The sequence below is a fragment of the Convolutriloba macropyga genome, chromosome 15 (assembly GCF_964194025.1).
Source record: "Convolutriloba macropyga chromosome 15, txConMacr16.3, whole genome shotgun sequence".
Classification (NCBI taxonomy): Eukaryota; Metazoa; Xenacoelomorpha; order Acoela; family Convolutidae; genus Convolutriloba; species Convolutriloba macropyga.
This window is the reverse complement of record NC_134482.1, coordinates 44192553-44205284: the sequence shown is the minus strand read 5'-3', so window position 1 is coordinate 44205284 and position 12732 is coordinate 44192553. Positions and strand designations below refer to the sequence as shown.

At 34.2% G+C, this 12732-nt stretch overlaps 1 protein-coding gene across 1 annotated transcript; it reads left to right on the top strand.

Moving 5' to 3' along the window:
• Window positions 1-1538: 1538 nt before the first annotated feature.
• LOC142354298 (uncharacterized) lies at window positions 1539-12106 on the top strand. Its single transcript, XM_075406561.1, has 4 exons — window positions 1539-1840; window positions 5819-5980; window positions 9226-9310; window positions 11642-12106. Exons 1-4 carry the CDS (start codon window positions 1795-1797, stop codon window positions 11907-11909), a joined length of 561 nt encoding a protein of 186 aa, XP_075262676.1. The 5' UTR covers window positions 1539-1794; the 3' UTR covers window positions 11910-12106.
• Window positions 12107-12732: the final 626 nt, after the last annotated feature.

The window sequence follows — 12732 nt, the reverse complement described above, 5'->3', positions numbered from 1 at the left end:
AAATCGCTTGATTTTTGATACATTAACCTTTTAACAAATGTACACTGTAAATGTTATATTTATCTTTTAGACTATATATACGACTGATTTTTGCTAAAATCCTCTCAATTTTCTTCTCTTTTGAATCTCCTAAAATTATTTCTTATTCTCTCAAACGTCTTTTGAGCTTGAACAGCTTCAATCTCTAACCTGCCAAAACTCGTCCCGCCTCATCGGGGTTGTTGCGCTACAGTGTTCGTAATCCTGCTAACACAAAACTTTTTGTTTACGTGCGGTATTTCATCTGAGTTTATTTATAGTTTCTTCTAGAATCATCTGGGTATCAATAAAAAACAGTCTATGACACATTTTAAAGCTTTTTTAAGAGTTAATTGAAGGAAAATAGAGTTCTAAAAATTTTTATATGCTTCCCGCAATTAGCCCAGATCTGTTGTTCTTCATTTTACTGTAATTTCTATGATATGTTCACTGTAACTCTTTTCTGTTGTCTTGTAGGCAAATGAGAGAAACATTTTTGGTTGCGACAACTTTGGTGCACATTTGGGCAGAAACGTCTGCTAGTTTTTCAGTTATGCTAAAAACTCTTTTCATATTTTCACGTTTGCCAATTCTGCTCATTGTTAGATTTATATGAATCCTAATTGAATGTTATTTTTTTGTTGAAGGAGTTCAAATTGTGTTCAAAATTGTAACATTGCTTAGCGATATGTCTCACAAAAACTGATTGATGACAGAAAACATACAAAACGAAACGCATGTCCTGACAAAAACAGCCGAAAGGCAAATTAATCCAAGGAAACAAAACAAAACAAAAGCAAATAACGAGCATTCTTTTTCCAAATATACATGCTTAACTGACACTAATTACTTGCTGTTCACCAACCAAACTATACCTATATTTGGAAAGCCAACTGAAGGTTTCTTGTGCTTTCGAGGACCATTTATAGTCAGATTAATAGTTCTAAAATTCCAATCATTCCTGTTTGGCCAATGAAATAAAAAAAATTAACCAAGAAAAAAATCATCTTCAAAACTTTTGTACGAACAATTTATACGCCATGACCGCGCGCTCTCGTTTTGAACCGGTTTCTGGCAAGTATTTGTGGGTTAGTTTCTCACTGGGGCCCAAAAAAATAAAATGACGAAAGGTTGAGCAGCTGTATCAGTTGCTTCTTTTCGACAAGAAGCTTTTTACCTCAGATAAATAAAATTAGTTGATAAATGTTATCAGTGTTGAGTTTCTGCATCAGAAACCTTCTTGTAGGAAATACTCGATGATAAATATTTAATGCCGCACCATTGTAAACACCGCCTTGTGACAAGATAAAAAAGAGACCAAATCCTGATTCATAAAACAGACCGCTATTTTAAAAAAGATATTTTCCGATTATATGAACAGAAATGAAAGTATGTTTAAGTTTTTTTTGCTAAGCATTGGGTTTTATTCGATCGGATTAGAATTTTTGTAAAGTAGTAAATCCTAAGCAGGTGTTGTTACTTCAAGTGGTCAAAATTATACTTTAATGATTATAGTCTAATACAGTTTCTCTCATGCTGTTCTGTCACGACAGTTCTATCCTTTTTGAGTTCAAAATACATTTGGGCTATTTCAAAAAATTTTTAATGGAATTATTCAGAAATTGAGACTTTTTTTTGTTTTTGTTTATTAAAATAGGATCACAATGTTGATTCTTATGTTTGTTGTCCTTTATTGATAATTACACTTTGAGCAATTAAATTTTATAGCTTTGATGAGCTTTAAACAATAATTCAATATTTCGTTTACTTTGTTTGATGGGAAGTTACTGCAATTTTGTCAAAATTTTTCTTCCTCAACTTGGTAAGATCTTTTTGTTGTTCCAGCATTTTCAACGAAAAAGTAATGACGATATATTGCAGACCAACTTTTTTTCTCCCGTCACAATCGAAAAAATTTTGACGCATTCTAGAAAGATAAAAGTGGTACTACCATTAGAAAGCTTATTAAGTGTAGAATTGGAACCCCCCACCCCCATCCTCTCTATTGCCTATGCACAGCACAGCCCTTAGAACCACCAAAAATAAGAACAGCTTTGATCTTTTGCTTTGATTAAAACAAAAACTGCTTTCTTAAGTGTCTATAATAAATCAAGTTGAATTTGTTTGTTTGTATACGTCTTGCGGTAAAGTCTTTTCGAGATGTATGTATGTATTGCTCATTTGTAACTTTAACAAGAAAAGTGTTAGTTTTGCAAATTTTTTTCTAAAGAACTGTTTGTCATTAACAGTGCGTTTTGGCCTAACGGACATACTTGAATTCTTCTAGATCTAATATTTGGGTTTCAGCAATACAAAAATTGTTTTAAAGGTTCTAATAATCAGAACCTTGAGCAGTTTTAAAAGAAATCAAATTTGTTAAAATTTTTGTCGCAGACTTTGATTTAAATTTTTTGTCAATCACATCAAGAAACAGCTAAATATAAAAAACAGTCATGAAAATTTCCTTTTTTAAATTTGTTTATCATTTTGTCTTTACAACTGTGTTTGAACAAATTTGTTAAAGAATTTTGATACTTCTATTTTTTCTTCTGTTTATTTCTTATGCAACACGCATTTTTTGTCGCAGACTTTGATTTAAATTTTTTGTCAATCACATCAAGAAACAGCTAAATATAAAAAACAGTCATGAAAATTTCCTTTTTTAAATTTGTTTATCATTTTTGTCTTTACAACTGTGTTTGAGCAAATTTGTTAAAGAATTTTGATACTTCTATTTTTTCTTCTGTTTATTTCTTATGCAACATGCATTTTTTGTCGCAGAATTTGATTTAAATTTTTTGTCAATCACATCAAGAAACAGCTAACTATAAAAAACAGTCATGAAAATTTCCTTTTTTAAATTTGTTTATCATTTTTGTCTTTACAACTGTGTTTGAGCAAAATTGTTAAAGAATTTTGATACTTCTATTTTTTCTTCTGTTTATTTCTTATGCAACATGCATTTTTTGTCGCAGAATTTGATTTAAATTTTTTGTCAATCACATCAAGAAACAGCTAAATATAAAAAACAGTCATGAAAATTTCCTTTTTTAAATTTGTTTATCATTTTGTCTTTACAACTGTGTTTGAGCATAAAAATCCTAAATTGATGTAAAAAATTGAAAAATTTTGAAATCAAGAATAAAAAGAACTGTTTCCCTGAAGCTTAACAAGAGGAAGTGCTGCAATTTTATGTTAATGTTGTAATTTTTTTCTGCATTTCTGTAGAAGATATTCTCTGTCCCTATTCCAAACTCTCTTTGTTAAACATAATAAAAGCATCATTGTTAAATGTCACTTCCCCTCTTAAACATAATTGTTTTGACGGTGAAGCTTTTATATTAAAATTTTCTAAGGGTATTGATGACCCAAAAATATACAAACATTTTTTAAAAAATCAAGTTATTTCAGTAATTTGTTCTCATTTTTTTAAAAAAAATTCCTGATTTTCAAATAGTTCACTGTGACTCAAAAAAAATTTATTTCAACGTTGTGTACATTTAACATAATCTTTTTGAATCGCTATTGCTATTGAATGCAATCGGAAGTACTTTTTAAAACTTGAGATTGATTATTTTTGTCTTTTCTTTCTGTCTCCTTTTTCAATTTAAAAATTACTGAATGGAGATTTAATTTTGATTTCGCATTTATCACCCGCTCAATATATTTTTCAATGAGTTCATTCTGTTCTTGGAAATTTTTTCACTTGTTTGCTGTGCAACATTTTTGATGAACTGTTTTCTACGCAGAATTGGGCCTCAGTTCCAATATCAATTTCAGTAGCCCATAAATATTCAATATGCTGAAGACGATTGCATGGCGTAATTTTGAGTCTAAAAGACTAATTTTTTTGAAAATTTGGAGACCAAATTTGTGCTTTTTTGTTTTTCTTTCGGAGAATCTATTTCAAACTTAGGTTCTGTTAATATCTTTTTGACCATTAGAACTGCGCTTTCGTTTTTTTTTCAGATCAGTTCACAATTTTTTCACTTTTTCCTGTAAATCAGAGGTCAAATTGTTCAGCCATGCCGGAGCATTAATAGGAGAGGACATTGAGATTAAAATTATTTCTAAAGGTATTGTGAAAAAATGACGCTGAAGCAGTTTTTCGGTTTTTGGAAACTAAATTTTTCCCCAAGTGCGCCAGTTTGATTTGTTTGCTGCTTTTTTTTGTTTCTTCAAAAAGTTTTAAGCTTGTTATAAAAATGCTAAGTTGCACTTGTTTAAAACACTCAAAATGCAACTAACGGTTTTCAAAAACCTTGACACTATTTGTCATCAAATAACAGTTTTCTATATGAATTTTGAGTTTTTTTCGTTCTTTTCTGTTTTATTGTTTAGTCTCATCAAAAACAAATAATCTCCAAGGTTCTATTAAAACTAATTTAAATTAATTTACTGATTTGAATTTAAATTAACAGTAGTAACGTCTTCGAGGCTAACTGATTTCGAAAAAAATATAATAAGTTTTCTGGATGTTTGATTTTTTTTAATTTTTTTTTGTTTTTTTTCACTTAGTCTCGTTAGAAAAAGCTTTACATGGCTCAATTAAAAATCTCACATTTTAAATTAAGTTAAAAGTTTTTACTCAAATCTTACAGTTTTCACCACTTTTACATCACTTGCTTTCAAAAAATAGTTAAAGTGGTCTCATTTGCTCTTTTCAAAGGCTTCTTTAAAATCATCTAGTTTTTTTATTCCACACTGCAGGTGTTAACGACTTTTACTTAACGGGTTTTCCAAACCGATTTGTTATTTGTATGATTATGAGCGTTTTATAATTGTAAACTACTGTCCTGTCGGATAGTCTCATTAATGATAGGTAAAATTTGCTCTTCAATGAGCCATAATTGAATTTATTTAGAGGTTCAGGTTCAATTCTGAATGGTCACAGTTAATTTGGCTTAACAACATTTGTTTTCGACAATTTTCAAACTTTTGGTTGAATTTTTTGCTGCTTTTCTTGAGCGATTTCCGTAAATTCGTAAAAACATTCGTAAAAATTGTTTGTTTTCTCCAAATGTTGTTCATTTGGTCCTTTTACTTTGTCTGCAGTGGTTTTCTACAAAGTTTGTTTTGTACCATCAGACTATTTTTCTAAATTTTTCTAAAAGAATATTGGCGGTTTAATATCCGAGGCTATTTTTGAAGGAGGGGGGGGGGGGGTGGGGCTGGTATTGGTGTCTTCAATTAATTCACTTCTTCGAATTGTAATCAGGACTTGTCCTTCTTTGTTTTTTGGTAATTGGTCTTCTGTGCCGAATAAACTTGGACGAATGGTTCATTACAATGTTTAAGACTTCAGAACGTCAAACCAGTGGAGTCGGGCCGGCTATTTTCCAGGAAATTTTTTTTATTTTTTGTTTTCCTCTTTTGGAGTCTAGGAAACGTTTTATGGTGCAAATGTCGGGGTAGGAACAATTTCTGTGCTATTTACGGTAAACAGCAATTCGGCTGTTCTTTTCAATATCTTTGTGAAAAAACCAACGAGCTTTTTAGATTGAATAAAAGTTTCTATATCTTGATAAGAGGTGAGACAAACCATTTATTAATATATACCATGTTATGGATCTCAACAGATATTTGTGTTTGTCGGTGGGATTTTGTTACCCATTTACAAAAATATTATTACAATTCAATCTCAGCACAATCTACAAAATTTTTCTTGACGAATTGTTTTTTTCTCACAGTAAAATCTGCAGGATAAAAATTAAGCCTCAAAACAAAATTTTTTAAGTTTTATGATAAATCTTATTAGATCTCACAGGCTAAAATCTAGTTCGTTGGTGAAACGTTTCAGGTTCCGATTTTCTCCTCATCAATACTGACTGTTCTCGGATAGTGTTCAACAAATATCTAACGCAGAAGATAGAGGAGTTTGGATTGGAACTAGAAAATGATGACCCTGCCATTCTTTTATGCGACAGCAAGGGCGCACCATTTGACCTGCTGGAGCACAAAGGTACATAAACAGGCTCGGTGGTTTTGGGATATTAGTCCTAAAGTTTTTCCATCATCGCTTGATCGTTCGACTTGTGTGGTGGTCAGAAAATGAGGTTGGAGTTGTCACTGGTTCTGACATTAAACTTTAAGTGGTTGTTATGCTCTTGTCACAGCCTAAACAACGTGAAAAACTCAGCTTTAGATTTGAGTTCACGTGTCAAAAGATACAAAAAGTTATTAGAGAGTATTAATTCTATATAGAATTAATACTCCCTAATAACTGTTTGTATCTTCTGACACGTGAACTCAATCTAAAGCTGAGTTTTTCACGCTGTTTAGGCTGTGACAAGAGCATAACAACCACTTAAAGTTTAATGTCAGAACCAGTGACAACTCCAACCTCATTTTCTGACAAAATCATAAAATAAACTATTTTCTAAAACAAATATGCTAATATATTATACACCGTCGCAGTCTATCGGGAACGCAGTTCTTCTGGCAAAAAATCTATGATTTTGAAGCAAATTCCAAATAAATTGTTTTAAGAATTTTCGAGGCTCTAATCTATCTAAAAACAATGTTCTATTTCGTCAAATGAAAATCTGGCCTTTTGAAGAATCTTTCATACAAAGAAAATGCGTGAAAGCTTATTCGGAAAAGACTACTCGAATGAATAAAATTGCGGTTAAAATTGTTAAGCAAATCAAAAAAGCGTTTCAGTCCTCTCTCAAGAAAACAAAAACACCGATGAAATTCATCGCGTTTGAGTCCGGAAACAACAGGACACAGGACTATACAGGAATTAGGGAAAAACAAAACAATGAAACTTGACATTGCGGCCAGTTGCCAGAAAATTGCCTTTGACCTTTTGGTCAAAACCAGCACCTTAGCTATACTATGGGTTAACAAATTTATCCTCAGAATGTTGGGCGGGCAAAGGAACGAACAGTACTCGGCGACAACTGAACAAAAATTTCTTTGAACAGTGCGAAAGGCATGGCGAATCAGAAATCTTTAATACCGAAACTCTCCTTCGAGTTACAAAAATTTTCACCTTCGAACACTGGACAAGCAACAAAAACTAAAGATTTTTGATTAAGAGTTATTTGGTTGAAAATAGCTTGCAAAGAAGATCTTGCAGTTTCTTCCTTTCCTCTAAGCACCTGGACTGAGACAGGATTGTTATCTTGTAAGATCTTACAAGAGTCTTCCAAAATATGGTTATATAATAAGATCTCGCAAACATCTTGTCAATGATGGATCTCTTTTAAGATCTCGCAATTTGAATGTATGTCTTGCAAGTTTCTTCATGTTGAGCTGCACTCCCATTGATTCGTTTTTGTGAATTACTCTTCCTTTATTGTTGTAAAATCAAGATAAAAGCAAACAAAACAGAAACCGGCAAAATATGAGGATGAAAAATAGGACCGGCAAAATATGAGGATGAAAAATAGGACCGAGCAATTAAACAATCTTGACACCGAAAGTTTTTGACATTTGAAACTAATCAGTGTATAACGAATAAATTTATTTTTTGATTTCACATACTGGAGCGCACGAGTAGTCAAAAAATGGTGATCGTTCATAAATACCTAACTGAAACACTGTTTGAAACGCAAAAAAAACGTTTTACCAGAAAAACTAGTAAAAACAATGCAGTATTACCGTTTTAAACCAACGTTAATGCTGCATTGTTTTTACCAGTTTTTCTGGGAAAATGTGATTAAAGTTGTACACAATTTTAACTAGTTTTCAACCTTTTGATCAAACATGCCTGGGTCGGCACCAAAAGAGCGCATAATTTTAAGATGTTTTGCTAATCGCGCAAGTGTTTTGACAAGAATTTGTGCCTTAATGTCCAGATGACAGCAATGCGATTAAAGTTGCTATTCGATCCAAAAAAAAAAACATAAGTATAACTCACACCGGTAATTAAGCAAATATGGATTAAAATATGAAATGAAACCAACTTACAGAGGGGTTCGAATTTGAACTAAAAACTGTCAACGGACAATTTGACGTGTTATCTGATCTGTAATGTGGGTTCTCTTTTATGATCTTCCCTAACCTCTTTCGAATTTTCCGTAAGCTTTTTTTTGCTAAAGTATGTTTTTGTAGCTTATTCAGTGTAAACCAACAAGTGTATGACATTGATACTGATTTTCTCAGCGTTGCCATCATTTCACGTTTTTCTGACAATTAATCAACTGCTTATCCTCCCGCTACAAAATATGTTTCATTAAGTAGAAAGTCATTATGACAGAATAGCATAGGGTTTGCATGTTTATAGGGGTTGCAAACAAAATGCACCAACAAAGCTGTGGTTACAAATTTGTAAATCAGTGCATCAGGTAAATTTATCAGGAGTTCAAGGGTTCGAATCCCAGCGGGGATAGTTTTTTCATCGTTTTTTTGAAAAACAATCATTTCCTACATAAAAATAACGACGAAATAACGAACAAAACGACGATTACCACGTAAGGGCTTTGATCGTTTTTGTCTAATGAAAACGATTAAACAACGACGATTTCTTACAAGTGAAAAACAAAATTCCTCGTCACGGGAAGCCAGCACTGAATCACAAAACTTCAAGTCTGTGTATCCAATATGTTCATCTTGTGATAAGGTCATTTTTCCTATCACAGAAAACTTTTTGAGACAGTACTGATCTTTAATTTGTAAAAGGTACGATAAATTTCACTAGAAGTTGACTGTGTAATTCTCGACCATGTTTTAAAACTATACACTTGTCAGCGTGTGTGGACAATTGTGAAAGAAGACAAATCTTGTTAAAACTTTGCTTGAATTTTGGAAACCTCCATCGCGTTTGTCCACGATGACTGTTATGAGCAAGGATGGACAACACTGACATGATTTCATCATCCGGAAAGTTTTCCTTATTTACCAATACAATCCGAGATTCATGCTTTTCCTGTCACATTTGTCCGCAGATAATGTATAGCTTTCGCATCGTGGCTAAAAGTGATGTTAAATGAGAATATATGAAGAAGTATATACAGTCACTTGTCCACAAAAAGTCAAGACTCGAAATTAGCAAATGCAACTTTTGCTATGTAATATCATTTCACGTAAGAGTATAATAATTCAGTACTGGCTTAATATGTCACTACCCGAGTCGAAAATAGAGGTTAATCTTGTAAGATCTTGCAAGATTCTTACATGACGTTGTTAAATCTTGGAAGATCTTACAAGATTAACTTCTATTTTCGACTCGGGTAAGGTCCAATCAACGTGCTTGTTTAGAATGGTGTCGCAAGAGTGACGTCACACTTGGCTCCACGTGCAGGGACTTGTATGTGTACGAGATAAAGCAAGGAAATCGCGACAGGTAAGAAATCAACATCATCACTCAGGTCGGCGCCCCAAATTTTTCAGGACGAGCTTCCCTACCGTAAAAGTGGACCAGACATTCGCTGAGAGGGGTCCAGACCGAACTAAGAACAGACCGAAAGCCATGTTTAGGCCTGACTGAACATACTTTGATCACTCTGGGCCATACCAAGCAGATCCAAAGGACACACCCCGTCCAAGACGGAATGTTCCGGAACCTTGGTCCAGCTGAACAGACCCAAGGCCGAACCAGGGCAATGCTGACTTAAAAATGCAGAAGCGCCTTGAAAAAATTAATTTAATGATATAACCCCCAATTGTTAGAAGAGCGCAGTTTTTGGAGATCAAATTGGTGCATTCACATAGCCATCATATATAAGCCGAGCAGACCTCAATCATCAATCATTATGAGCCATACTGAACAGCGGTACTGAAACCAGACTATAAACTCGGTCACACCAGATCTCCTTGTCCACAACTCAAGTCTGGTTTGCCTATTGGTGTCTTGGGACGGGGAGCTCATCCTCCGTTCTATTCGGACCATGTTCGCGAGGCAGAGGGGTTTTATAAAATTTCCATATCTTCCTTCAAAGGCACGTTTAGGACGACTATATGGTTTTAGTCAGCTCAAAAGATGAGAAATGATTTCAGACAAGGACAGTTTGATGCGATTAAATTATTAAGACCAAGAGACTGTTCGGGTGGCTAACTATATCAATGACAACGGCTGGCTTAATTTGGACAGATGTGACCACCGTATTGCGAAAGCCATATGCGAGGCTCAAATGCAGATTGGTTGGAGACATCGCGATTCTGGATATGGGGTTCAGCGTTTCATACTGCACACCAAACTTAAAAACCCGATCTTTTGAAGCAAAAGACTCCTGAAAAGTTAAATTAGCCGGCCAGTAAATTGGAAACGGAAAGAGATTCAGGATAAAGTTAGGTCCAACTAATAGACATTAGCCCCGGCAAATACGGTCGTCAAAACATCACTGACAATATCAACATTTAAAGAGGCTGGAAAACTCAATGTTCGCATCCAAAATAGCTACCTGACTTTCTTTGAAACAATCGCGGAGTGGTCTAACCATCCATTTTAGGTGTATGCCCAAAGGCGGCGGCTCTCTTACAACAAATCGACGGAATAAATGGTAGCTGAACACTTGAAAGAAAAGAAATGAAGAGAAAATGAAGAAAAAACAATACGCAGATGCAGTCCCCAGTCGATTTCGAATGGTTATCTTGCAAGATTTCTGCCAGAATCTTGCAAGATAACAATTTTTCTACCAGAATCTTGCAAGATAACCGTTTTTTTGCAAGATTCTGGCAGAATCTTGCAAGATAACCATCCGGTCTCGCCTGGGGGTAGCTTTACCTTATCAGTGGATTCATCCACAAATTCTAAACTTCAAATAGCACTTGCGCCACATAAACCAAAAAAAAATCTAGTTTTGGGGCGATATTCAACACAATCTTCTGTCGAAAGACAGGAGCAATCGAGCTATGCCAAACTTCAATTTGCAGTCTGCATGCAACAAATTCACAGAAAACTCGAACAAACTCTGTACAGCACCTATTTTCTACGGAATTGAAAAACCGAGCAAACAGATACGGCAACCTTCTAAAAGTTTCAAGAAACCTTCTTTTGCTGTTATATTGGTGGAATGGCAGAACATTCACTACCGAACAAGAGAGCCGCCAATTTAAAAATGTAGAAACAATTCAAGAAGAACAAACTCACACACCCATTGGCATCAAGACAGTTTAGAGACGGCCAAGTACCCGCTCCACTGCATCCGCAAAATCTTCAAAACTTGGAAGACCCCGAAAACAGTCTCATCGATAATAAGAATGAACGAGAAGAAACTTCATATGACACCAATGATATATGCTAAATCGTATCATATAAACAACATTCACACTGTATCCTCCACTTCCCACTGGGAACCACTAAAACTTCCCCACTTGAAGCCACTAAAATTTGCTAAAACCCAGCGCATATATTTTATCATAGTGGAGTGAATCTGATTTACATGAAAACGAAATATCAGAGTATACCTTATGATTGGAAGCGAAGTGGTTAAAGGTCTGGCTGTTCTCAAAGAGGTCAGTTGTTTCCACCGGTCGAGTTGATTTTGACAAAAAATTGCGTTTAATTAACATTTAGAAAACAATTAGGTTTAATTTCACCGCAAAATCTTCAAAAAATTTGCTGCATTCACTGCTAAAACACGCGGGCGCTTTGCGGTGAAAAAAGTTTATTTTGACCACTCTTTAACCGCAAATTTTCAATTAGTTGTCTGTTCAAACTAAGCTACATTTTCAGGCCAGTTCAAGACGTCAAAATTTACACCCCAGTCGATGTAGACAACAGAACATACAACGAACTTCACAAAACCCTCTTACAAACCCTAATCAGAGCCCACTCCCACAAAATCAGTCATGGAGCAAAATCTGGATCTAATTCAGAGAGAAGATCGAACGAAAGGCGACAAATGAGCGGAAATGACAAGAAATCTGGAACTGGTGGCTCAGCCAATCAGAATTCAGCTAAGAAGAAACAAATTTCGAATTCGTTGACTGTTCAGGAATGAGAATATCGATTAAACTGCTGCAAAAAATTAGCAAAACAATTTTCCTTTCCCTTTCTACCACACTGGTAAGCACCTGAAAGACGAGAAGTTACCACCGAGAACTGAAACATTTTAAACACAGAGTGATCAGAGTAATTGTTTTTAGTTTTCATTATTTATTGGAGAATCCAGGTGGAGAAATAAAAATTTCGCGATAATTGCTTTTCCAGCAATGTCTATCAATATTTCATGTTTAAGAAGACACTTTCAATGATTTACAAAGCATCCAGGTCTTCACAGAACTCCTCTCTTCCAACCCATCATTTAAAATATGCAAGAAGTCGCTAAGTATCTTTGTACTCCCTCCTCACTGTGATACAAAAAAAATCAAAAATCAATCTAAGGGTATCATTGTTCAGTTACAATCATAAAAATCCAGTGACGGAAGAGCAGTAGCAGAAAAAGATTTAGTCAACAATTTTGGTCAAAATTCTACCCATTCAGACAACTAGTAGTTTTTTTCGAGGGTACCTTAGAAAAGCAAAAACTTTTCACTTTAAGAAGAGACTTTTTATAGAAAGACACAAATTATAGAAAGACACAAATTCTTAGAAAGACACGTTTTTCAGTAAAGATTTAGCCATTTTTATGATCTTTCACCACGTTTCTCTACCGCTTCACACTATTTTTTTTCGATTTTCAGTTTGTTCAAAATATTTGATATTGCCCTGATAAACAGGGAAAATAAAATCATTTGAAATATGTCCGTTTGTAAATTGTTAATGAAAACTTTTCCAAAAAAAACGAAAAAAAATACGTTGTATCGAACTTTGTATCGATCAGA